Source organism: Canis lupus, chromosome 5 (genome assembly GCF_011100685.1).
Source record: "Canis lupus familiaris isolate Mischka breed German Shepherd chromosome 5, alternate assembly UU_Cfam_GSD_1.0, whole genome shotgun sequence".
NCBI lineage: Eukaryota > Metazoa > Chordata > Mammalia > Carnivora > Canidae > Canis > Canis lupus.
Window position 1 is genome coordinate 22,743,333 of NC_049226.1, and position 25,784 is coordinate 22,769,116.

Here is a 25,784-nt window from a genome sequence, read left to right on the forward strand (position 1 = left end):
TAGAAGGAGACTGATAGAAAACTAAAAGAGACCTAATTAGAAATACATAAGCCAAGGTTGGGATGCAGAATAATCTCGACCTTATCGACTTGTAGAAGAGCAACGATCACGAAATTAGAAATACCCTCCCCAAGATGGTCTGGTAAGAATGAGTAAAGACCTCCCCACTCACCTCATTGCCACGTTGCTGCCATCAATAACTACTGGTCTGAGATTCTCCCCATCGTCCGCTACAATCTCTTGCATTGGAGAGTCGGAGCGCTGAGACTCCAGGGAGGATGTGTCCCGCGTCACGCTGGTAATCGTACTCACTGTTTGTTCAGTCTCGCTTTTATTTCCAAGCTTGACGAGTTCTCCCAGAATGTCGTTGATTAAAGCATCGGTACCGAGTTTATTTAGCACAAGCTGAACCTGTTCCTCAGAATAGCCTAGCTTCAGTGCAAACTCCAGTTTTGTTTGGTATTCTCGCACCACATCAGGGGGTTTCTTCACTTCCTTGGATGTAGTCTGGGACTCCTCAGGTTTAAAGTCTTGCAAAATGTCACCGCGTTTGAGTATGTGAGGCTCTAAGCAGGGAGACCTACACAGTTGTCTGTGAGTCTTGGTTAATAAGCATGGCTCTACTGAAACGCTTCTCAATTGTTCGGACTCATTGTCAGAATGTGTGCTTTCTTCAGAGTCGCCAGAGCTCGTATTCTCTTCAGACACCTCTTTTTCTTCCTTCCCGGAATTGACTTTATCCATTGTTGGCTTCTCTACCATTGACCAAGGTACAGATGTACTTAAATGTGGGTCAGTGCTCTCCACATAAAGGTGGCCTAGGTCATGCCCCAGAGGATCCTTCAAGCCCATGAAGCTGTTATGTGTACTTGACTCCACTTTGCTATTTTTTCTATATTCCTGAATGCAAAGCACCCCGTATTCCTAGAGAAAAAAATGTAAAATATTTAGAATTTTGTCTCTTTACTGTTTCATTCCTATTCCAATACAGAAGTTGACGAGAGCATCGTCAAACTACTGAATACCCACTTTGCGGTTTCTCTACATCTTTTCATCCCTCATAACACTTTTGCCCCAGATAGTATCTGGCCCTATTTCTCAGATGAAGGAGTTCGGAAGCAGAATGCCAAGCAATCCCGCTAAGGCAACAAAGAAAATAACTAGTGGAACTGGATTTTTTTTTTTTTTTTTTACTCAGTTTTACGTGACTCCCAAATCCATGCTTTTCCCACTCTAACATGCTGCTTCTTAGCCTTTCATGGAAGAGATCTTTTCACTGTCAGAAAGGCCAATGTTTCCAGACTGACACCTAGAATATTACCAAAAAGCATGTTCTAGGTATACCGTGATAGGTTACATACATTTGCTCTAAAAGAATTCATAAACATTTGTAAAGATTATTTTGAAGGGGAAGCCATATGGAAAGAAAGGAAAACATTAACTTACTATAATTGAAAAATTGACATTAATTTGGATCAAGCTTAACAACAACCTAAAGACATTCCAAATATAATTTAGGTGGAGTTGCTAAAAGAGCACAATTCTACAACAGCCAGCAAAGAACTAAATACTCACAAAGTGAATTACACTCCATTTAGAAGATGAACAGTTTTGCTCTAACAATCTTTATTTTGTGGATACAGAGCATAGTAACAGAATACAAATTTTAATGCTATGCTATCCTTCCTTACTAAGTGTCAGGGACACTACCATCTATTTCATTCCGGGGGCGGGGGGGGGGGGGGCGGGGAAGCTCTTCTATGCACATTTATAGAAAGCAGAGAAATGAAAAGTTCACACAAAATAAGCAGCAAATAAAGTACACTGAATAAGTGTCATCTTAATTTACTGCATTTAACATAAGAAAATATTTCTGTATTATATCAGATAATTAGTTATCCATTATCTGCATTTGGTTAAAAAGTCATCTTTTCTCCTACTCCACCCTCGTCCCCTCAGGAATGCTTTTACTGTTTAAAACACTTTTGCTGGTTTGCTAAGTTTCCTTAATGTCTTTTGGGAATCATTGTTATTTCTCTACCAGGAACAGGTTAGCAAAAGAAAATTATCTGCTCTTGTGCATCAGTATAAGGACTATATTGATATCAGTAGTTTACTTATGAAGGCAACTCCAATGTTCTATCCAGGGATAACGTTAACCAGGCAGTGGTAGCTGAATTTGAGACTGTCATAAAACACCTATTTAAATAATCTAAAAAAGAAAATTGTAAAAACATTTTATTCTAAAGCTCTTCAACATCTTATTTACACTAGAAAGGAGCTATTATATAAATGTTAAGAAAACTCTAAGTGTTTTTCTAAGAAGTCACACATTTGAATGCATACTTGGTGAACTTATTAGAGAGTGAAGTATTTCTACATAATGAAACAAATTATATTACATATGGTAAATCCTAGAGACTAGAACATGGAATCTTTAGCTTGATAACAATACACTTAAAATTTCTTCAGTGTAGAACTCCTACACACTTGTACAAGAGTTTCTTCAGGTTTTATTCCTTGAGAAGACAGATAACATTGTTCTAATTAATATAGCATTTATTAGTTTTAAAGAAACTTCAGGCTCTCCTGGGCTCCGGCCTGCACAACTGATAAAAAGAAATACTCCTTAGGAGAGCTCTATATACATCTGCTCCGTTATAGAGCTGTATCCATTTCAATTTTTTCTATTAATATGGATATGCATGAGCCCAATTATTTAGAATTAAAGGAAGGGATTTTGAAAGCAAATCTTTACACTCAGTGATTTATTAACTACTGTAATATACTGACACCATAATGCAAGTAACAAATCACAACAGAATCCTAATGAAGGGATACAGTTAAAAGAAAAATCTGCACTGTGGCCTTCACAGAGCTCCCAGCAAAAGTATCCCGAACAAGGAAAACCTATTGGAAGCTGGGCTGCCTGGCAACCAGAAGCTGGTTGCTAAGCTGCACTCTTTTAACATGCCATCATGAATGCTAGCACAGTGAAAGAATAATTTGGTATGAACAAAAGCCTATAAAAGAGACTGGGACTTAAGTGCGTCTGGTTTACCCTCTGAGAACAATGCAGCTGCCAAACCGATCTGGAAGCTCCGACATCATTGTTCGGGAAAGCCCACAATCTGCTCTGACTGCAGGAAGTGTATTTAATGGGCAACCATTCTGATCTCCCCTGAAAAGTTTGGGTTTTGCATAAGTGCTGTTGTGAGATAATTCTTCAAGATAATGACTCACTGACCAAATCCCTGACTTGAACTAGGAAATATTATTTTAATATTGAGCTGAAGTGTCTTCCTTCTGGACTGGTTCAAACAAGATGAATACTTTATGAAAAACATGGAACCGGGGAACATGGAAGTGAAATGTTATGTTTAGAGAGTAAGTGAAAATATTCTTAATTTTCACATTTTTCAAAGCAACAAAACCAAATACTACAAGTTTTTAAACTAAAAATTATCCACCCTACACAAGTATCTAAGTCTTTCTGTATCACTTCAGTCTAATATTTAAAAAAAGTATTCATGATCCTATGTAAACTCACTCTACTATATAATTTTATTATATGGCTATAATGATAAAATAGGGGAAAAATGAGGTTATCAACAATTTGCTTTTTATAATATTAAATGAGAGAAAACTCATTTGTATATATAAATGTATGTGTTGAGTTCCACACACCTTTAACTTGTAATAATTTCTGAAACTTATAGATACTATGAAAGTAAAAAGTTTACAATAATTGGGCTAACATGATTTTTAACACTGATCTACCCTACTTTTAAAACAAATTAACATCTAATTTTGTTAGTCAAAATATTTTTTCTTTTAAAATATTCTGGTTGAACTTTCCTCCTATACTGACAGGCTTCTCTTCTTTTTTCATACTTCACTGGCTAGTTCAGAGAAAGTTACCCAATGTTATTTTGTCCTAAACAAACAATTAAATAATTATTTTTAGTTCCTGTCAATCAGTAGACGAAATATGAAATAGTACAAATATGGGCAAAGGAGTTCAGTTGCCGGGCCTAGATCTTCTCTGTTACATAATTTAAATCTGAAATAACTTTACTTGTAGTGACCAAATGGGAAACACTTGGTTTTTAAAACTGTAATCTGAAATGCTTCCTTGCCCACTTGAAATGAGTAAAAGATGCCATGACTTAACATGACACTTAAATTTCTTTTCACAATATCCTAGAAATCATTAATAAAAAATTAAATGCCAGTCTTAAGATCTAAAAGCTGAAAAAAATATTTTCAGAGGCTATAGTACTTGTTCAAGTAATGTCACATGTAAAACTTACAAGGAATTATTATAAGAAAGCTTAGGACAAAGAACAGTAGAGGATCTTCACTTTTGTTCAATGACATAAAAATGATCAATATAATGTTGAAAAAGATAGAAAAGACTCCAATAACTTCACAAAATTTATTATTACAGGTAAGGTAGAAAATATTTTTCTCCTTAATTACTAAATCATTTGTTAGACTTTTAAATTTTGCATTTACTTAGATGTATTCATTTTTAAATTAATCAACTCTTAACTAATAAGGATAAGTTTCCTCATTTCATGAAGCAGCAGCATAGAGAAAATTTCACACACAAAACAGGTCAGTGTTTGTACTCCCATAGTCATAAAAAAAACTACAAAACTACAAAAAATATGGCTTAACCTTTAAGCTTTATATGAGGAAGACACTGTAATTGGCCCTTATACACTGTATTCATTAGCACAAAAGCACTCGGCAAAAATATAATGGTCTGAACACAGATTTCTACACTTATAAAGACAACGACTCCCTCCAGATACTCTACTAGAAACTAAAATAATTTTTCTTGTTAAAGGCCTACTAAGTTAAAAAATCACATATTAGTTGTTGAAAAAGCTCCAAATTTTCATGCTACTTTCGTAGATGATGAAGTTGAACTAATTATTTTAATTGTCAAAAAAACAAACTTTGTACTAACTGAAAACAGCTTTATGATATGGTTATTTACTAGAAATTCCAATTCCCAATTTCCCCATTTGGTGAGATCTTTGAAAGTTCTCATTAGATGACTTGGATAATCCTTCACCTCAAATCCAGTGGCAAAAAAAAAAAAATTAATTATAAAAAGCCTCACATTAATTAGGAATATTAGACCACAAAGTTGTTAAATCAATTTGCTTGTTTGTAACATAAAAGTTACAATGCCATAAAGTGGGTTCTGGTTGTTATCCAAATGGTAGTACTATGAGAACAATGAAAATAAAATAATGAATATGTAATAAATACCTACTGCTGTAGTCTCTGTGTATTTAATTACCATTGTATTTCAGTGAGTGCTGTTGTCTGCAACCTCTGGCTAACAAAGGAAGGATGTCCCTTTGAACAGATTGGTTAATGCTCTGGGGCAACAGATGTCTACTGGAACTGCAGGAGACCAGCAACTGGTGGCCTGCCCATCTTCTGAAAACTTTCAATAGACTCATGCATATGTTCACACAATAGGGCATGTGGTAGAAATGAAAACCTCTTTTTAACCCTTTATGCTCACTCTTTCCCTCCCAACTGATAGATGAACGTCTTTGTCTCCTCCTCCTTTCCCCATTACAGAACTCCTGCAAGCAGTCGTCCCTTCAATGACACCTTCAATTTAATATTTCAAACTAATGCAGGGCGGGGGGGGGGGGGACGGGGAAAGGTGGGAGAAATTAGAAACTACAGGTGACTACTGAAACTGCTGACAAAGCAGGTGGCTGCTTCGTCATCATATTTACAACAAGCTGTCTGAAACATCTACCTGTATGTCAACCCATCTCTCCCAGCTAGATTTTTAAGACAATGGAAAAAAAAATTATCAAATCTTACTACCAGCTTACATCGCTTAAGTCCGATTGTGACACTTGAAGAAACGTAAGAATGTGACAATATAAAACCCAAATTCATTGTTTATCAAAACATCAGAACCTATTATAACTTATCTTTAAGCACCAAATGATCACATGCCATGCCTAATGCCTTGCAAACATTTGTGAAGCTGTCATTATTTATGTGACTCTAGACATAATCTACATAAGAGAATTTTGTTGTATTTTGGCACTATGGAAAAATTTGTAGCTTTTCATTTGAGGGGTTTTCTGGCCTTTACAGAGTTCAAATTAATACTCTCAATATTTAGCAAAGTTACCTGGTGAGGCATTAAGCAGCCCAGATACTCACGTTAGCAGGAAAATACAAAGACATTGGTTTCTGCAGCAGCTTCAGCAGTAGCTCCTTAACACAGTTTTAGCTGCAGACTTGCAGGCAGGCAAGAAGAACAATGAATGGTTGAACAGATGGAATGGCAATGTCTTTGCTTAACCTATTACCGAGTAGAGTAACAGCCAATCACAGGCCAGAGAGCTCACAATTAGTTGGCCGGGCAGATGCAAGCCAACCTCAGCACCCGGGGTCAGGTTCGCAGGTCTCTAAGATAAGCAAGTTGATGTCATTCTCGGGGTCTGCCCGGGGCAGCATGTGTATTAACGAGGGGTGTGCTCCAACAATAGGCCAGACAAAGCCGACTGGTAGGCAGCTGCTCTTTGGGAGCCCAGTCATTAGGCAGCAGGCTGCCAACAAGAAACACCTGGCTTGGGCAGCCTTCAGCTTTTCCTCCTTGTTTTTCATGCACGAAACAAAGAAACCAATTATATTTTCAAGTAGTAAAAGTTGCAGGTTTCCAAAAAGTTGAGGCTTACTCCAGTCTATTAGCTTTTGGGTTCTGAGAAATAAGGAACAGGAGGTGTGTCAAAGTAGCAATTCCTACTGCATTAATCCCTTCTCTTTAATGAGTTGGCAGTGAAGTGGGACAGAAGGCTCTAGTAAAACTATTTCCCTGCAAACACTAGGATATCTGAAACATTTTTAGATATTAATTTGCTGCAAAGCAATAAAATGAAAAAAAAAAAGGAGAGAGATAATGAAAGTAAGATTGCAAAAGACGAAGGCTTAAGGGCTTACAAACAGAATTTTACAAAGTTCACTAAAAGCACAGTGTAGGAAGATAAAACAAGTGTGATTCAACTGTGTGCCAAATGTGTCATCCAAACTGTACTTATAGACAAAACTATTTAACTTCAACCTAAATCACCAGCATAGCCCACCATATATGCATGTCCAACTGCAATGTAAGATTCTTTTATTATGGGTTCTAGTTACTCAGGTCCTTAAAAGCTTTCCTTATGTTAATACATAACATATTATACCTGTTAAAAGCATTTGATTTTTCATAAAATTTCTTCAGAGTAATACTCAAATGTCAGCTCAGGAGCTAGTTAACTTTATGAAGAAGAAATAATGTAGTATTTTTGAAGAATATACAAGTTGGCCCCTCCGGGAGGAAGCTTATTACCCCAGATTTATTTCCACAGTTCCAGACTGCAGTATTTATAATGCCAGGGCTACTTGCTTTTGAGAGCTGCATAATGTACATTTTGAGTGGTCTCTGGTTATTACAAAAGTTCAATCAAAATGTAAACACCATTAGGTGTTGTGAAACTAGCTCTCCGCTAAAGGAAAAAGACACGTACAGCTGTCCTACTCCCTACTTCTGTGAATAGCGCCCCCCCAAACGCCCACACATGCACACATCCACTTTTCATTCCAGCACAGATGACAAGAGCGAAGGCAAGAGCTGCTTCCACAACTTTCTGATATAGGCTGAATTACACAGAGCCTAGACTTTTCCAAGATATAAGATTTGGGTAAAGCACCCCAAACCACCTAAATCAGTCTCTCTTCACACATATACAAATACCAAGGATGCTCAGTTGGGAATATTTGGGGGAAAAGTAGTATCTGTTGGGACTTACCGTGCCCACTCAAGTGTAAAGAAGATGTTCTCTGTTTACAACCGTAAGAGAGAGAAGGTCTACTCTACATAGTTAAAATTTTTCAGTTATCTCACTGAAGAAAACATTGAACATTATGCATACTAAAAGCCTAAAGAAATTACTGTTACCAGAAATAAAAAATACAAAGTATGCTTTACATCACCACTTGCAGTTTTCCTCAAAAGAGCTTAATATTTTATGAAAGCATATCATTCCCAAAATGTTAGAAATTTCAAAATCTGTAAAGATATTTTAACCTAAATGCCGTTATTATTAATATTATTATTATTATTATGTCTGCATGCCAAACTAATTTCTAAAGGAAAACTATTCTTTTGCCAAGGGTTGCAGAAATGTTTCTGCATTGGTTAAACCTATGGTCTCATAGAAGCCTGTTAAAGATAATATTAATGCTTTAATATTACAGTTTATTGCAAATTATAAGGTGAATTACCCAGAATTCAAATTTTACGTCTTGGGTAAACATATGAACACAGAAATGAAGAGAGTTAAAATGTATCTTTTTAAATTTTTTTTTTAAGTGGTGTAGTGGTATTTCTTTTTTGAAATTTCATGAGTAAAAGGAGTGAGAAATATAAATCAAGGTCAGTCGGACGGTTGGTAAATGTACTTCTTTTGGTAAAACCGAGTTTGATTTAGTAAGATAAAAACTAAAACTAGGGATCCCTGGGTGGCGCAGCGGTTTAGCGCCTGCCTTTGGCCCAGGGCGTGATCCTGGAGACCCGGGATCGAATCCCACGTCGGGCTCCCGGTGCATGGAGCCTGCTTCTCCCTCTGCCTGTGTCTCTGCCTCTCTCTCTCTCTCTCTGTGTGTGACTATCATAAATTAAAAAAACAAAACAAAACAAAACAAAAACTAGACATTAATGCAAAGTGATTACAACTAAAACCTAATGAAACTTAAGCTATGCACTGACGAGTCAGTGAGGTCAGTGTTTATGAATTCATAATAAAATTTTTTTGTGTATAAAAAGTAAACTATTTAGTATGAATACAAAGTCTTCTCTTTTGCCCTGGGCTTGCTTTCTTCTCTTTATCCCTTGCTACTATAGTTACTACCTTCTAGCTTTAATTCGGGGGGGGGGGGGGGGGGGAGAAGAGGAGGAGGAGGAAGAGGAATCTTCTCACTAATTCCTGCCACCATGAACACAAAGGAAAGAAAACTACCCAAGGGCTCAACGGGGAGCCTGATCTCTAGCACTGGATTAAGCTTTTTTGCAAACAGCAAATAAAGGCAGTGATCTGAAAAAGCTAATCAGATCCTGCTGTGGTATTTATACTATCTTGGTTGCTAGTATTGGATAATGTTAAGCACATTAAAACATCTGTAGGTGAAAAGCCCCGTCTGGCTTTCTCAGTCACAGGCCCTGGTCCACTTGCCACCACAAAGCAAATACAAACAACTACCCTGGGCTCTGTGTGGGGCACCCCAGTACCTGGGGTGTACAGACAGAACGGGAGGCAGCACGTGGTTCTGGGAGCACACGAGCATCTGTCAGGGCCAGTGGTGTGTCCAACGTTAGGAGCTTCAACTATGTGGAGAGGACCTTGGCCCATTGGCTGAAGTTTGAAGGTGAACACGTGGGCCTTGCTGCTCATCTTTGGAATCAATCATCTTGATCACTGGTGTAGCGAGCCCACTTCCTGGTACCTTTCTCTTAATATGGATTTGTTCCCCAATGAATATACAATCTCTCTTGATCCTCACAATAACCCCATGGAAACAAAGCTGTCCTATCAGATTTTCCCAATTGTCCTCTAAAGGTGGAAATGTTAAAATTTCAGCAAAAACTTGTATTATTTTTGAGAATTAAAAAAATAAAAAGAGCCAACAAAAAAACCTAACTTACACACACAGTGTAAGAGAATGGAGCAAAATCAATCAGGTACTAACATGTGAACAGAAGTGCTCCCGGGCAGGTTTTCTCTTTAATGTCAAGATGACCTTCCCAAGAGCCCTCAGCTCTCTGCAATGTCCCTGTAGCCCTGGTTCTCCCACTGAGGCTACTGTCAATACTCAGGGCAGCTGCAGACTGAGAGAGCAGGCCTCTTACTGTGGTCTCCTGCTCTGGCTTCAGCCTCCTCACTGGAGGATGACTCATCTGGTGGGTGAGTCTGGGAAGAGGAGTTCTGTGAGAAAAGCCTGGTCCCTTCCTCTGAACTTGTCTCTTTGGGATCTGCCCAGGGGCAGAGAGTCCATGGCTGCCTTGCTCCCCAGCACTGCCTGAGACTAGGTGGTTAAAGCTTTCTAATTTGGAGGGTTCAATGTCATTAAGCCCTTCAAGCTGAGCTCTTAAGTCATGTCCTGCAATCATTCTATTAAAAAAAGGGGGGGGGGCGCTATTTTGATGTCCATCTGCCTGGCCTCTTTGTCTATTTCTCAATTGGTTCAGGGCTAAGGCAGGAAAAACATTGCCTTCAAACAACAGTCAACAAAAGCTTTGCTATAAAGAACTATTACAGAAAAAAATGATAAAAAGACTGATATAAATTAACTGATCAACTACTTCAAAACACACATGAAGGGAAAGGTTTTAAAAAATAAAGAAAAAATTCTGTAACAAAGAGGAAAGATAATGTTTCTCAAAATAAAAATTCTACAGGTCTGACAATCTTTCAGTGCCATATCACTCAGAGTGAACAAACCTCAATTCTCTTTAGGCTTCAGAGACAAATACTAAACAAATCCCCCCAAATAGTTATCTCTTCCTTGTGGCCTAAAAGAAACACTTTTCCGCAGTCATTTTAAGTGACAACATAACCCACAGTATAAGACTTCAATTATTTCCCAGTATTAACTTCCCATGCAGTAGTTTAAAAAATTCATTAAACAAATAGGACTTTAAAAAGATGATCTTCAACTCTCATCAAACTCGTAAATAATCAAGGAATTTTAGAAAAGCTCAGGGAATATCAATGATATCCTAAACGCCGATGGAACAGGTTATTAACACAGCTCATGAATAAGGGAGTAAGGGAGAGAAAATTCATGATGGAAAAAAGCCATAAGTTATTTTAAAAGAGGTGTAGAAAGCACATGCTATCATCCATATTAATAAAATACAGTTATATTAAGTATACTGAAACTCTGAGGAAAAGCTGACCAAAAGTGTGATTTTATATAAAATATACACAAGATGTTCTCTGAATTCTAACAACTTAATGACACTTTGCCTGTTAGAGTAATGATAATATTCACAACACCATCATCCAAGCCTGGTCAGAACTCAACTCTTCTCTCCTGATGCTATGGACCTTTACCAATCCCATGGTCTATGCCATTTTCTATCCAGTATATGCTCATTTGTGTACATCCTTCTATCTCCAGGCTATCCATCCCAGCTGAGGATGGGCACAGGGCTTGTTCTTTAGGCATTAAATTATTTTACTTAGCAAACTAATTCAAACACTGCTTGGTCAGGAGCATTGGGAAAAGAGAGATTGGCAGAGTCAGGCTATGAAGATTAAATGAAAGCTCTATCATGAGGTCCGTCTGTTCTTACAAATGGTCTGGAAGAGTGTGTTAAGAGTGTACTGTGTAAAGGAACTCAGGGGAAAAAAAGCATTGTATGCAGTGAACAATACGAAAGCAACTACAAATCAGCTATGACCCAATAGAAGTTCTTCTTATTATGAGTTCCAGCTAAATTCCTATTGATAATCAAGACAGAAATAATGCCTTACATACCAATTCTTCTAAGATGGCAGAATGAAATGCCTGAGTCAGTACTTCCAATGGCCCTCATACCAGTGATTCTAAATTACTGCACACTACTGGTTTTAGACAACTGTCCTGGTGTGCAAGCAATCGAAAAAACATTGAGAGGCTGACAAAATAAATGGTTGTGTTAGACAATGCTGAGTGAAATCAGCACAGAAGTTTATAACAGAGTTTCTCTTTATAGAGTTCTATTCATATCAGAGGGCGATGTAATAATTTAGATTTCTGAGCATTTAGGACAAGATTCCTTCTAAATGCAAATCATTGTATACTATAATAAGTTAAATTTAGAACATGAATCATCCTAAACAGCTGCCAACACCATTTGACCGTAAACTCTAACAAGGCAGGGATTCCTGTCTTGTTTTCTGGTGTGTCTCCAGGACCCTGCAAAGTGCCTGACACACAGCGGGCACTTAATAGATGTTTGCTAAATAAATGATGGCATTTCAATATCTGGGTCAAAATCCCTTTTCCAGATTTATTTGTCCTTCCCTTCACATAACCTATATTCTACCCAAACATGAGTATTTACAGCAACATTTCTCTCAGTTTGGTTGCACACTAGAATCATCTGGGAAGATTTTAAATAGACTGCTGCCAGAGTCTCACACCTACATATGTTTATTTTCTGGACTGGCCATAGGCCAGATGAGTCTAATGGGCACCCAAGTTTAAGAAGCCCAGTGACTTAAAGCTTCTTTCTTCTAAAATACCTTTCTCCACAGCTTCACATATTAAAATCCTACTCATTACTACTGAAGACTCCGCTAAGACCCAACTCTGCCAGGAAACCTTCCCTGGAACATGGTTAAATTTATCTTTGGATTATTTGAGTGGCGCACAGGGCTTGGCATAAGGCCAGGACTCAATAAATGTCTGAGTGGTGGATAATTCTGGGAGCAGAGCAGAGAGAAACTCAATAAATATTTATTGAAAGAAGGATGTGTGGTTGGTCCTCATTATTTGCAGATTCTGCATTTGCAGATTTGCCTACTCGTAGAAATGTATTTGTAATCTCCAAATTAATACTCTTGGTGCTTCAGAGTCATTCCGTGGACATGCGCGTGTGCAGAGAGGCAAAAAATCTGAGTTGCTGAGGAGACATTCCAGCTGAGGCTGAACCAAGTGAGGCTTTGCCTCCTGCTCTAAGCTCTCATACTGTAGTCACATGTCCCAAAAAATACCACTTGGTGTTAGGTCTTTTTGCATTCGGGAGTGTTTGTTGGAGATTTTGCCATGTAAACTGCTCCCAAGCCTAGCCCCCGAGTGCTGGCCAGTGCTCTTAAGTGCGGGAGGGCTTGCAGGTGCCTGACAGAGAAGGGATGCGAGGCAGGTGAGCTTTGGGCGGGCAGGAGTTCCCGCGCTGCTGGCTCCAAGTTCAAGCATTCACGAGTCAGCAGATCTTAAATAAGGTGTCTTTAAACAGCAACACGCATACAACAAGCTATGTATTGATGGGCCCATGAGAATGTTCTGACCAGAGGCTCACAGGAACGTAGTCTTGTATTTCCTTGAGGACTGATGGTTCATCATTTCAGCAACTTCACAGATTGTAACTACAATGAACAACAAGAGTTGCGTGAATTTCTCCCTCTCTACGGGACTCTTCAAGATCTCAATTGCAGTTTTTAATACCAGCTTCACTCAGCAATTGGGCACCTCCTTGGTGCCAGTTGCTGGGGATACAGTGAGCACGAAGCAAGCCCCTCTCTGTCACCAAGCTCACAGGGGGAGCGATGGAACATGAACAGTACATACATACCAGGTGATGATGGTTAAAGGCTAGAAGGAAACTCTGAGTCAGGGAAGGCCTCTCTGATAAGGTGAGATTCGTGCAGACACCTCAATGAAGCCCTCAATGTATGTGTGTGTGTGTAGCAGCAACCTGGCCAGTCATACTGGTGGTAAGTGAGCAGGGAGGGGAGTCAGAAGGTGGAGGGCAGAAGAGACCCTCAGGAGAAGCCAGGTCACATGGAGCTCTGAAGGGCAACATTTCTCAGACTTTACATAGCATCTGCTCTGTGAAGATCTTCAAGGTTCTGGTTTGGAAGCCAGAGACTCTGCCTCCTAACACGCTCACAGCGGACGCCACTGCCCTTGGCCCATGGATCCTATCTTGAGAAGCAAGATCATAGATCCCACTAAGGCCCTGGCTCATATTCTCAGATGAAAAACCTTCGGAGAGTTTGAGCAAAGGGAGTAATAGGACCCTATTTTATACTAATGTCTTGTAAACCTGGGCTTATTTCCACAGTTCCATTTGTGTCCCATTGATCTCCTAGTTCTGTGCCTGTACCATGTATCAGGGCTGGAAACTTATAATATATTGGGAACCCTGCATGTGCAAGTCTTCTCTCATTACATTTTTTCTCCTTGTTTTCATATTTTTATCCTGGCTATTTTTACATGTACATGCTTCCAGATACTTTACAATTATTTTGACAGATTTTAACCAAAAAGCTGTTGGGAGTTTGGTGGAGACCATGCTATGGTAATACTTGCTTTAATAGTACGCTGATTTGTTCAACTGTTGAATCAAGAATGATATGGTACATACACAAATATTACTCAGCCATACAAAGGGGTGAGACCTTGCCATTTGCAACACTATGGATGGACCTGGAGGACATTATGCTAAGTGCAATAAGTCAGAGAAAGACAAATAACATATGATTTCACTCAGGCAGAACCTAAAAAAACAAAACAAATAGAAACGGATTCACAGGAACAGGATACAAACTAGTGGTTACCCAATGCAGAAGGGTTGGGGGTGAGCAAGATAGATAAAGGGGATTAAGAGGTACAAACTTCCAACTACATGATGAATAAGCCATGTAGACCTAATGTACAGAATGGGAATGTAGTCAAGAATATTGTACTAACTTTGTAGGCTGACTGATGGTAACTAGACTTTTCATGGGGATCATTTTGTACTGTATAAACATATTGTATCACTATGACGTACACCCGAAATTCATAGGATAGTTTGTAAATTACAAAAAAGAACTTACTGAAATTTTTTCTTTCAATACAGTTCCCTAGATTTCCTCATGAGAGACATAAATTTCTTACTAAGCTTATCTTAAAATATTTTTTGTCTTATTGCTGTGAATGAAGGTTTCTCCCCCCTTCTCTCATTTATTTATTGATTAGTTACTACTGGTGTCCAAAAAATTATTTTATTCATATAAAACTTTAGAAAACTAGGTATGGGGATCCCTGGGTGGCACAGCGGTTTGGCGCCCGTCTTTGGCCCAGGGCACGATCTTGGAGACCCGGGATCGAATCCCACGTCGGGCTCCCGGTGCATGGAGCCTGCCTTCTCCCTCTGCCTGTGTCTCTCTCTCTCTCTCTCTCTCTCTCTGTGACTATCATAAATAAATAAAAATTAAAAAAAAAAAAGAAAACTAGGTATGTCAGTGACCTCTTTGCGCCTTTATCAAGATAAAGATCTTCAAGATCTCAATTGCAGTTTTTAATACCAGCTTCACTCAGCAATTGGGCACCTCCTTGGTGCCAGGTGCCTCCTTGGTATCAGTGCTTCACTGAGGCTCTGGGGATTTCCAGGTATATATGACATAAAATCATCAGATGGCCTCTTCCTTACCAATTTTTATAACTCTTCTTCCATATTTTTGTCTAATTACAGTGCATTAATTGGCTATTTTGCATTGTCCCCAATATTGATGGGAACACCTCTAGAGTTTTATTATTGGTATATTTGTATGTTGTATATCTACGTGTGTGTTGTATATATATATACAACATACATATATATCACCTTGGGCAAATTTACCTCCCTGTACCTCATTTTTCTCAATTGTAAAAAAAAAAAAAAAAATAGAATATGGCTGTTTTGAAACTGAATGAGCTAATAAATATAAGAACCTGAGAGTGAAGTCAGGCACATAGTAAGCATTCAGGAAGTGTTAGCTATATGTAACTACTTGCTTATCTACATCTATACACATACACACCACACTATATAGAGCCTTTGAAAAGTCATTTATAGAAATATGTTTTTCTCCTACATGAAAAATTTAGGAAAAAAAATCAGGAATGTGGGCAGCATTCAGATTTTAAGATGATCACACTTTTTTGACTAACATTGTGACTTATATTAATAGTGTCTAATATAGAAACACAATTACATTTTGAGAGGATTATATATGCTGATATTTCCAAGAATTTTTATATCAATAATTGTAAGACTAGCTTGTCACTTTCCTTAATTTATCTGCTTTGCCATATTTGGGCACCCCTATTTTGAGGTTAGAAAAAGGATATGGTATCCCATTCAAACTCTGTCTCAATGACAAACCAATTGCTCAGTGTACCAAATAGAACTGGACTAGATTGGGCCATGCTTTCCTATGGAGGTACCACTATTTCTAAAGATCTGATTTAGTGCTATTCTGAAACATGTCTCTGAATCTCTATTATAAATTCCAGGTAAGAGTTTACTCCAGCATGGGGTCCAAAGAATAGAGGATGGGCAAGAGGAAGAGATTATAATTTATAAATATAAAAACCAACATCATACCATACCATCTCCCAACAACTGAGTAACTTGGACAAGTTATTTAACTGCTCTGTGTCTCAGTTTTATCCACTAGAAAATGCGAGTAACACACCACCAACAGCATAGGGCTATTATGAAGATTAAATGGTCTAGTACACAAGGTAACTTAGAACAGTGTTTGGCACATAGTAAATGCTAAGTATTATCTTAAAGTTTATGGGAAAAGTGAAATTGTACAACAAAAAACCCCAGAAAACTTGATTCTTATTATTTTATGTTCTCACTTTCAAAAAGTTCTCTCTTTACTAATGACAAGACAGACTATGGAGACAAAGAGTATGATGGTGTCCCACTAGCTCTTCTTACCACATGTTTACACAACCAAAAACTCAAGCCACTTGGAGTTCAAATGCCTCATGCTATGCCTTTGTTCATGATCTTACCATATGAGTCTTGTTAAATTAATAATTTAGAGCAATGTTTCTCGGGGGGGGGGGTAACATTTAGTTTTGAAAGGCCAAACATACCCATGCTTTTTTGTAAGAAAGGCTACTGAAGATGTAAGGGTCACAAATACCTCGGCCAGTGAAGATAATCAGGGGATGCTGATGGAAAGCCGAGAAGGAACATAAGCATGAAAGTCATCCAGAAGGAGCCAGTGATCCAGAAGAAACACAATGGTCTGACGGTGGGCAGGAGTAAAGGGAGGAGGGAGAAAATGGAAATATAATTAGGAAAAAAAAAAAAAGAAACAAAACCAGTAAGACACCTGAAAGGAAGCAAGGATTTCTTATTGAAAATGAGACATTTCTTTCAGTTTAACAATTTAGATGGTAGGCTTTGAAAAATTATTTTAAAATAAGTAGCTCTAGACAAGGAGCAGCGATCCCCTCCCACTTCTCTCTTAACATAATTTCATTAATATTTTAATTTCTTGCCACGGAACTCTCCCCAGGTAATAAATTGCTACACTTTCTTGAGTTAGCTTTCTCCTAAGATCTAGAAGTTATTAACTACTGAGAAATTAAAGCCATGATGATTTTTTTCCCTTAAATAACTGCTATTTAACAAAATCTTCTATGAAAAAAAGAGATTCTTATGACAGGGATTTTTATTGAGAATAGTATCATTACTTATAGAGTACATCAGTTCTTAGGGCATTTAAGATGTTAAATGTTAGCTAGTTGATCCCATTTCATTCTAAAACTGTATACATTTAAGAAATAATACAGTGGTGTCGGGCAAGAAAAGAGCAGCATGTTCCATGATTACCCAACCAAACTGGGTGAGAGGGTAAGCCAGTAAGCTGTGAATTCATGCGCTCACTAAAGAAATATGTATTTGAAAGGCTGCTACATCAGAGGAATAATGCTGAATGAGGATGAGAGACTGCATCAACACGTATCCAGGTGCTATTCTAAGGAGTATAAACTGTACTAGGGAAACCAGGTAAATGAATATCTAGAAAGCCTAGGGTATATTAAAATTAATGCTTCTAACAGAGATATCAGTCAGTACCAGAGACAAGGACATTGGCTATGGTTGGAGAAGGTCTGGAGAGGTGACATATTAAGCTGTGGAGATGGATGGTGGCAACACAGTCCCATACAGACTATGGTACATGCATCTGTGCTTGGGGGAAGATGGGGAGCAAGGTAAGGTATGGAAAGAAAGGATTTTTGCCCAGAGAACAACAGGAGCAAAGGCCCAGAGATGTGAGAGATAATAAAATATGCAGAACACTGTGTAAGTAATAGTGCTATAGAAGAGGCTAGAAAGTCACGATGTATTGAGTTCATGGGAAGTTCTGAAAGCCATGCCAAAGTTCAACTCTGGTACTGGGAAACTACTGAAGGTTTTTTAAAAAAAGGAATGGGAGAGAGCAAAGGTAGTAATGTCTCTGACATTGGCCACAGGAATATTTTTCTAGATAATGTCTCCTGAGGCAAAGGAAGCAAAAGCAAAAATAAACTATTGGGACTACATCAAAATAACTTCTACACAGCAAAGGAAACAATCAACAGAATTAAAAGACAACTTATTGAACAAGAGAAGATACTTGCAAATGACATATCTGATAAAGAGCTAGTATCCAAAACATATAAAGAACTTACACAACACCCAAAAACCAAATAATCCAATTAAAAATGGGCAGAAGACATAAACATTTCTCCAAAGACATCCAGATGGCCAACAGACATGAAGAGATGCTCAACATCACTCATCATCAGGGAAATGAAAATGAAAACCACAGTATCACCTCAAACCTGTCAGAATGGCTAAAATGAAAACCACAAGGAACGAGCATTGCTGAGGATGAAGAGGAAACGGACAAGTGTTGCTGAGGATGAAGAGGAAACAGACAAGTGTTGCTGAGGATACAGAGAAAAGGAAACCGTCTCGCACTGTTGGTGGGAATGCAAACTGTGCAGCCACTGTGGAAAACAGTGTGGAAGCTCCTCGAGAAGTTAAAAATAGAGCTACCCTAAAATCTAGCGATTGCACTACTAGATATTTACCCCAAAGATTACAAAAACACTAACTCAAGGGGATACATGCACCCTAGTGTGTATTGCAGCATTACTTACAACAGCCAAATCATGACACCAGCCCAAGTGTCCATCATCCATAGATGAATGGATAAAAAGGATGGTGTGTATGTGTATGTATATGTGTGTGTGTGTGTGTGTGTGTGTGTGTGTATATATATATATATATATATATATATATATATATATATAATGGAATATCAGCCACAAAAAAGAGTGAACTCTTGCCATTGCAACAACATGGAGCTAGAGAGCATAATGCTAAGTCAGAGAAAGACAAGTACTGTATGATTTCACTCTTATGTGGAATCTAAGAAACAAAACAAAGGGAAAAGAGAGAGGCAAACCAAGAAACAGACTAGACTCTTAACCCTACATTGCTGGTCACCAGAGGGGAGGTGGGTTTGTGTGTGTGGGGGGAAACAGGTGATGGGGATGCAGGAGGGCACATGTCATGATGAGCACTGGGGTGATGTATAGAAGTGCTGATTCACTAAATTATGCATCTGAAACTAATATTACACTGGAATATGTTAATTACACTGGAATTAAAAATTTTTTTAAAGATTCATTTATTTATTTATGATAGACACAGAGAGAGAGAGAGAGACGCAGAGACACAGGCAGAGGGAGAAGCAGGCTCCATGCCAGGAGCCCGATGCGGGATTCGATCCCGGAACTCCAGGATCGCGCCCTGGGCCAAAGGCAGGCACCAAACCGCTGAGCCACTCAGGGATACCCTGGAATTAAAATTTTTAAAAGGAGAAGGTTATATTTCTACCCACATTTTAGAAAGGTAATGGGGAACCCTGAAGGTTTTTGGCAATGTGAATGATATGTTTTCTAGCTACATTTTAGGATGATAACTCCAGCTGCATTAGTTTTGGGGGGTGGGGGCAAGAAACTAAAAGATGATGCATTAGGAAGGTATTATAATAGTCCAAACAAAAGGTGACTAGTATCTAAAGTTATGCAGAAAAAAAAAAAACAAATAGGATATATTATCTAAGATAGAGCCCATGGATCCAGGCAAAAGAGGAAGTAAAATATTTTTTAAAAAGTATTTAAAAAATGGTGGCATCAAATGACACAAATACACTACAAAATGACCAAGAAGACACTGGGTAAAGGCATTTAGTGGCCATGGAAGGACTTATTTCAGTGAGATGAAGAGAGGGATGGACAGATGTTCTCAGCCCCATTTCTGTGCCTTATACCCCCTTCTCAGGCAACTGAAGTCTACAGACCTCTTTCCAAAGTAATGCTGTTAAATATGTAAAAACCCAGACAGCATTACAAAGAAGCTAGGTATAGTAAAATATAGTTAATAAAATATGTAAAAATTGTGAATTTAGTGACTTACATATTTTTTACAAACACATGAAAAGAACAAGATGAAGCAGGCACTCTAATAACTATCATGATTTTCAAGTAGCTAAAAGTGAAAACAGTATTTTGGAGTATTTATTTGGACTGTGACACGATAGGGAAACATTTATGCTTTCTGTGGGTGATAAAGTCATGTATGCTGTTATTAGTAGTGGATTTATTACTTACATTCATAATTGAGGGAAATGCTAAATTTCAATGAGAGGACAGGAGTATAAAGATGTAAATTTCTTCCCGCCCAACATCACAAAAGGCCCCAGTTCTACTCAGGAGTGCTCCAAGGAAGCACAGACCACAGGGGAAAAGTACCAGCCCAGGGGCAGGCATTTGGGGAAGAGGAAAGGATGGCACACACATTCTTGTAATGTTAGGCAGGAAAGGCATAAGACAAAGATATTTGAGAGGAGGGGTGTTCGGGAAGGAGAAGGGTTTTTTTTTGTTGTTTTGTTTTTTAAGAAATGTAAGCCGGGAGAATGGATTCAGTGAGGCCAGGGAGAAAAAAGGTGTGCACGTCTGCCTATAAGTGAACTGAGTTAAGTCTGTTAACACCACCCCAACTCTACAGGTCTTCCCTGCCCCCACAGACCCAGGGGGCCAGGACTGCCAGGAGTTCAGAACAGAAGGCAAGAAATGCATCTCCCACTGGAAACTCTGGAGACGGGGGGGGGGGGGGCTCATTTTTTTTCCCTTGCTCTCCCCCCTCCTCTTCTGATACATCGTATGTATACATCGTCAATCTTCTGTCCCAGCCTTGGAGACACCTACAGGCTTAATGCGGACATTTGGCAATGAATTCACTCTAAAGATTCCCCTCATTGCTCGTTCCAGATGCCCTCTCCTCAAAATCAAAACTCCCAAAGTAAGATCAGTGAGGGTATTGCAATGCTTATATGATTAAAATAATGATTAAACATCTAAGTGTGAAGTATTCTTGAAGAAGGGGTAAAAGTTCATTGAATATTATAAGAATAGCTTGTTCAACCAAATGACTTAAAGAAACTGATGAAAGACTATTAAATATAAGAGTGCTATTTAGGGGGCAGCCTGGGTGGCTCAGCAGTTTAGCGATGCCTTCAGCCCAGAGCCTGATCCTGGAGACCTGGAATCGAGTCCCACATTGAGCTCCCTGCATAGAGCCTGCTTCTCCCTCTGCCTGTGTCTCTGCGTCTCTCTCATGAATATATAAAATCTTTTTTTTTTAAAGAGTGTTATTTAGCCAGGCCCTGGGTCTCCTTCCTCGTCCCTGCATCCTTCTTCCTTCATGCTGCTGCTGTGTATGTGTGTATGTGCGTGTGTGCGTGCCGCCCCCTCCACGTGCCTGGAGTAAAGGGGGTGCAGGGAGGAAAGAGCCAGCCTTTCTCACTCTTAGGAGATTCCTAACCCATTTGGTTTGGTAAACAAAAAACTATTTCACTGGAAAGCAAAGATTTGGCAACCACATGAATCAGTCTTTGGAACCAGCTGTTCTAAGATAAATAACTAATTTTTTTATGTTATTTCCAGGACTGATTATTTTTTAAGAGATGGTACAAAAAGTTGAATAAGAGGCTATCACACAGTGAGAAGAAAACTAGTCCAGGATTTTGGTGAAATGTAAATCTCTGTGGGTCTGTCCTGCCTATATAAGGAGCTGATCAATGACTAAGTACTCCATCTATGGAAGTGCACATAAAGCTTAAGCACTCGTTTGCTACCAAGGTAGGAAATAAACACTTACGATCTCCCTGTTATTCTGAGGAATGCTCAGGCCCAAGACTCAGCACCCAGCAACACACTTGCCAAACTGGCATTCTGGCTTCTGGCTGTCACTCAGGAGCTCCAAAGTGCTTTCTCCACCTGCCACAGCTTCACTCAGGTGCTCTTGCAGCTCGGGGTGGTCTCGAGGCTAAGCAGGCAGCTGCCAACCTGGCACCTGCTTCCTAGCCACCCAGGCCAGCACTAAAACTTCCTACCTCCACCAAAGTCACAACATCAATTTTGTGAAATTTTTTTCTTCTAAGCTGATTCCTAGTGCTTCTTCAAAATCGTACTTTAAACATGCTTCCTGTACTCTGAATCTAGTCTCTCGGTACAGAAAATCTCTGTGATCTGCGGGCAGGGTCTGACTTCAGACATTAGCTGTCTCTTGTTCCCTGCTGATGTCCTTTCTCCAAAGGGGAGGGAGTATGGCGTTGGGACCAATCAGCAGCTCTCTCTTCAATGCAATCAGAAGACCTTAGAGAGCACCCAACAGTAGGGAGCTAGCTTACCAGGGAAATAAAAAGGCAGTAATTTGAAGCATTTTGTTCTTTCAGAAAAAGAGTAATTTGTTAATTTTCTCATGGGAATCACTAGAATTGCCACTACTGCCCACATTCAAGAATGGAGAGTGATTTCTATGATTCTGCTCTTCCTCTTGGCCAGTTTATTCATCCAATCCATAAACAACAGGTCAGGAAAGAACAGTTAATTTTTACTTTGGAAGCTTTACAATCTTGAGGAAGACAATGGGGAGGATTCAGAAGACGCTCCCTGTCACACTATTAACTTGGTGAAGAGCAGAGGGAGGATGACGAAGAAGCCATAGCCACTGGCTCAACTCCCAGCCCCAGGACATCCTAGCAAACACACGGGGAGTCAGGGGAGTGGGGTGGGGACAACACACGAGGACCAAGAGGTGTGTAGAGGAGCAGAGAAGCTCCATGCAAGGAACTCAAATACTTTTAAAACAAACTGGGAAATGAGCTTATTTTGAAAGTTAACACCATCCTATACTTACACAAAGATGACAGAAAGCCCTGATGTCCAAAGCATTGGATTTACTTCTCTCATCCACAGGCCTTAAATGATGATGGCATTAAACCCTGGGGTTTATACGTATTTAAGCAACAACAAGGATAATAAAAAAGACCCTTATCCCCAGTACTCACAGAGTAATTCACCACAGGCTGCCTGACTTCAAAAGTTGAGATACAGGCAGACATTTGCACTAGGCCACCTTTTTGCAAACCTAGAGAGAATGGAAATATACTCTGGCCATGATACACAGATAGGCATTACCAACAGATAGCCAAAACCAAATTATCTATAAATTAAAACTCTCTTCCAAGTAACTGTTTAAAGAAAAATAAAAATATAACCTGGGGATGTGGCCAAAATGATACTTGAGGAAAAATTAATGGTATTTAATATTAATGGTATTTAATAGAAAAGAAGAAATCAAGGAATTAAAGATTTAAATTGGAAAGATTAAAATGAGCAAGCAAATCAAATAAAGGTGAATGAACAAAGTAATAAAATTTAAAGCAGAAATAAACTAGGAGCCAAAAAAGAGAAAGTAGAACTGGTTAATGAAATGGAGAGCTGGTTCGACATGTACAAATGAATGACAAACATCCTAAAACTGTGAGCAAGAGTAGGGAGTTCTGCAAATACCTAACAAGACAAATGTAATGTTCAATGAATTGGAAGGATTCTTCCCATAAATCTTCATGCCAATAAATTAAGAAACCATAATTAAGCCAACTTAAGAAAAGGTTATAAATGTCAATATCATGGAAGAAATGAAAGTCTATGAAAGATTTATGCTCACAATTCCATTCCTGAAAAAGGATGTTACACCTATAGGTTCTATGGATGTGTTCTAGCAAAACCTCTAAGTACCCAGCTTCATTTATATAATTCTAGGGCACTGAAGACCATGGAAAGCATGTCACTGGTTTAAGAAGTGAGCATAATTCTGTTGACAAAACCTAACAAAGACGGCACAAAAACTAACCAAATATATGCCTAATCTTACTTATATTATCCACAAGAGCTCTATAAATATGAAAGGTAAATTACGGGGATCCCTGGGTGGCGCAGCGGTTTGGCGCCTGCCTTTGGCCCAGGGCGCGATCCTGGAGACCCGGGATCGAATCCCACGTCGGGCTCCCGGTGCATGGAGCCTGCTTCTCCCTCTGCCTGTGTCTCTGCCTCTCTCTCTCTCTCTCTGTGACTATCATAAATAAATAAAAATTAAAAAAATTAAAAAAAAAAGAAAGGTAAATTACGTAGCTTATTCAAATTGTAGTAATACATACTAACCGGATGGATTTTATTCTATGATAATAGATATTTCTGATAAGATATTAACAATCTTGTTAATTCAATTCATTACATGAATTGATTAAAGGCTCATCCATTGAGGTGGCTGTGGAAGAGGAAAAGGGGATCTGACCAATCAAGAAGTTCTAGATATTTGGGGCACCTGGGTGGCTCAGTGGTTGAGCATCTGCCTTTCACTGAGGTCATGACCCCAGGATCCTGGGATCAAGTCCCGTATCAGGCTCCCTACAGAGAGCCTGTTTCTCCCTCTGCCTGTGCCTCTTTCTCTGTCTCTCATGAGTAAATAAATAAAATTAAAAAAAAAAAAAAAAAAAGAAGTTCTAGATTTTTGGTTTGACCAGCTGAGAAGATGGTAGTAACACTTAACTGAAGTAGGGAAGGCTTAGAAAGAAACAGATTTGGAAGTATAAAAAACTGCTTTAGATAATTTTCATTTCATATTGTAACAGCTATACAAATGGAGTTGTCCCAAGACAGGTGCATAAAAGAGAAATATAACATTGGTAGTCATTGGCAAGTTGATGGTATTTTAAGATATAATGATAGATGGAATGCTGTAGAAAAAAGAAGACTCCAGGACCAAAATTTCAGTAACCTAATGATAGATACTACCTAGATTTGTGAATATATTTTCATGTAGCACATACTGCCATACTTAGTCATCTTTTTAAACATGCTAAATTAGAACTGCAGTACAAAATCTATTTAATAAAAACCTCATGACATCACAAGGTAGATTTCCTAACCTCTGAAAACTTCAGGCTTAGTAGCACTGTCATTTTGGGGACAGATTATTTGAATCTTTTTGGAGGGGAAGTAGTTTTCACAGTGTTCTACAAAATGCCTAAGAGGCTGAATAAGGAGGACACTGGAACCCTGATCCTAAGACTTCATTTGAATAAAAGGTTCTATTCCAGGGGCAAAACACTAAAGCAGTATTATTTCAGCCTTGCTGAAATTTAAGATTTATTTAAACTGATTGCACATTTAATTAAAAAGGAAGAGAATATGAATCAAATACTGAAAAAATATTTTTGAAGATGTACCTAAAAGATACTTATGGATTTAATAATTTAAAGGACTCCTCCATGACATAGAAGTCTATTTTCAAGTTTCTCACATTTAACTTTTGTAGTTATTTGCAGGAATATGTGTTTGTGTGTGTGTGCGTGTGTGTAGGAGACACCTAATAGCCCTGACATTCAAAAAGTGATACGAGAGGAAGTCCCATTAAAATCGGAAATAAGGGCAGCCCCAGTGGCCCAGCGGTTTAGCGCTGCCTTCAGCCTGGGGTGTGATCCTGGAGACCTGGGATCGAGTCCCACGTAAGGCTCCCTGCATGGAGCCTGTTCTCCCTCTGTGTCTCTGTCCCCCCACCCCCTCTCTCTCTGTCATGAATAAATACATAAAATATTTTAAAAAATAAAATAATAAAATTGGAAGTAAGCCCAAATGCCTACTATTAATCAACACTGTTTTCTAATTTCAACCAATGCAATAAGATAATAAAAAAAAGAACTGAAATATTGAAAAAACTGAATTATTACATTACCATTACATACATATTCTGAAAATCAACAGACTCAACTGAAAACATGTTAGAACTAAGTCCTACAATTTAAAGTACA

The 25,784-nt window shown here is 38.7% G+C and overlaps 1 protein-coding gene across 13 annotated transcripts in view; it reads right to left on the reverse strand.

Annotated features, from left to right (window-relative positions):
* Positions 1-25,784, reverse strand: part of ZC3H12C (zinc finger CCCH-type containing 12C) — an 89,624-nt gene that overhangs the window by 42,118 nt on the left and 21,722 nt on the right. For 8 of the 13 annotated variants that reach the window (XM_038536249.1, XM_038536253.1, XM_038536241.1 and 5 more), the window contains one exon: positions 173-924. In XM_038536249.1, the coding sequence (XP_038392177.1) occupies positions 173-852 (680 nt within the window). In that variant the 5' untranslated portion in view covers positions 853-924. Of the gene's footprint in view, positions 1-172; positions 925-6,213; positions 8,526-16,709; positions 16,815-25,784 lie in introns of those variants that run through there. The other 5 variants (XM_038536248.1, XM_038536247.1, XM_038536250.1 and 2 more) reach the window with 2 other exon arrangements.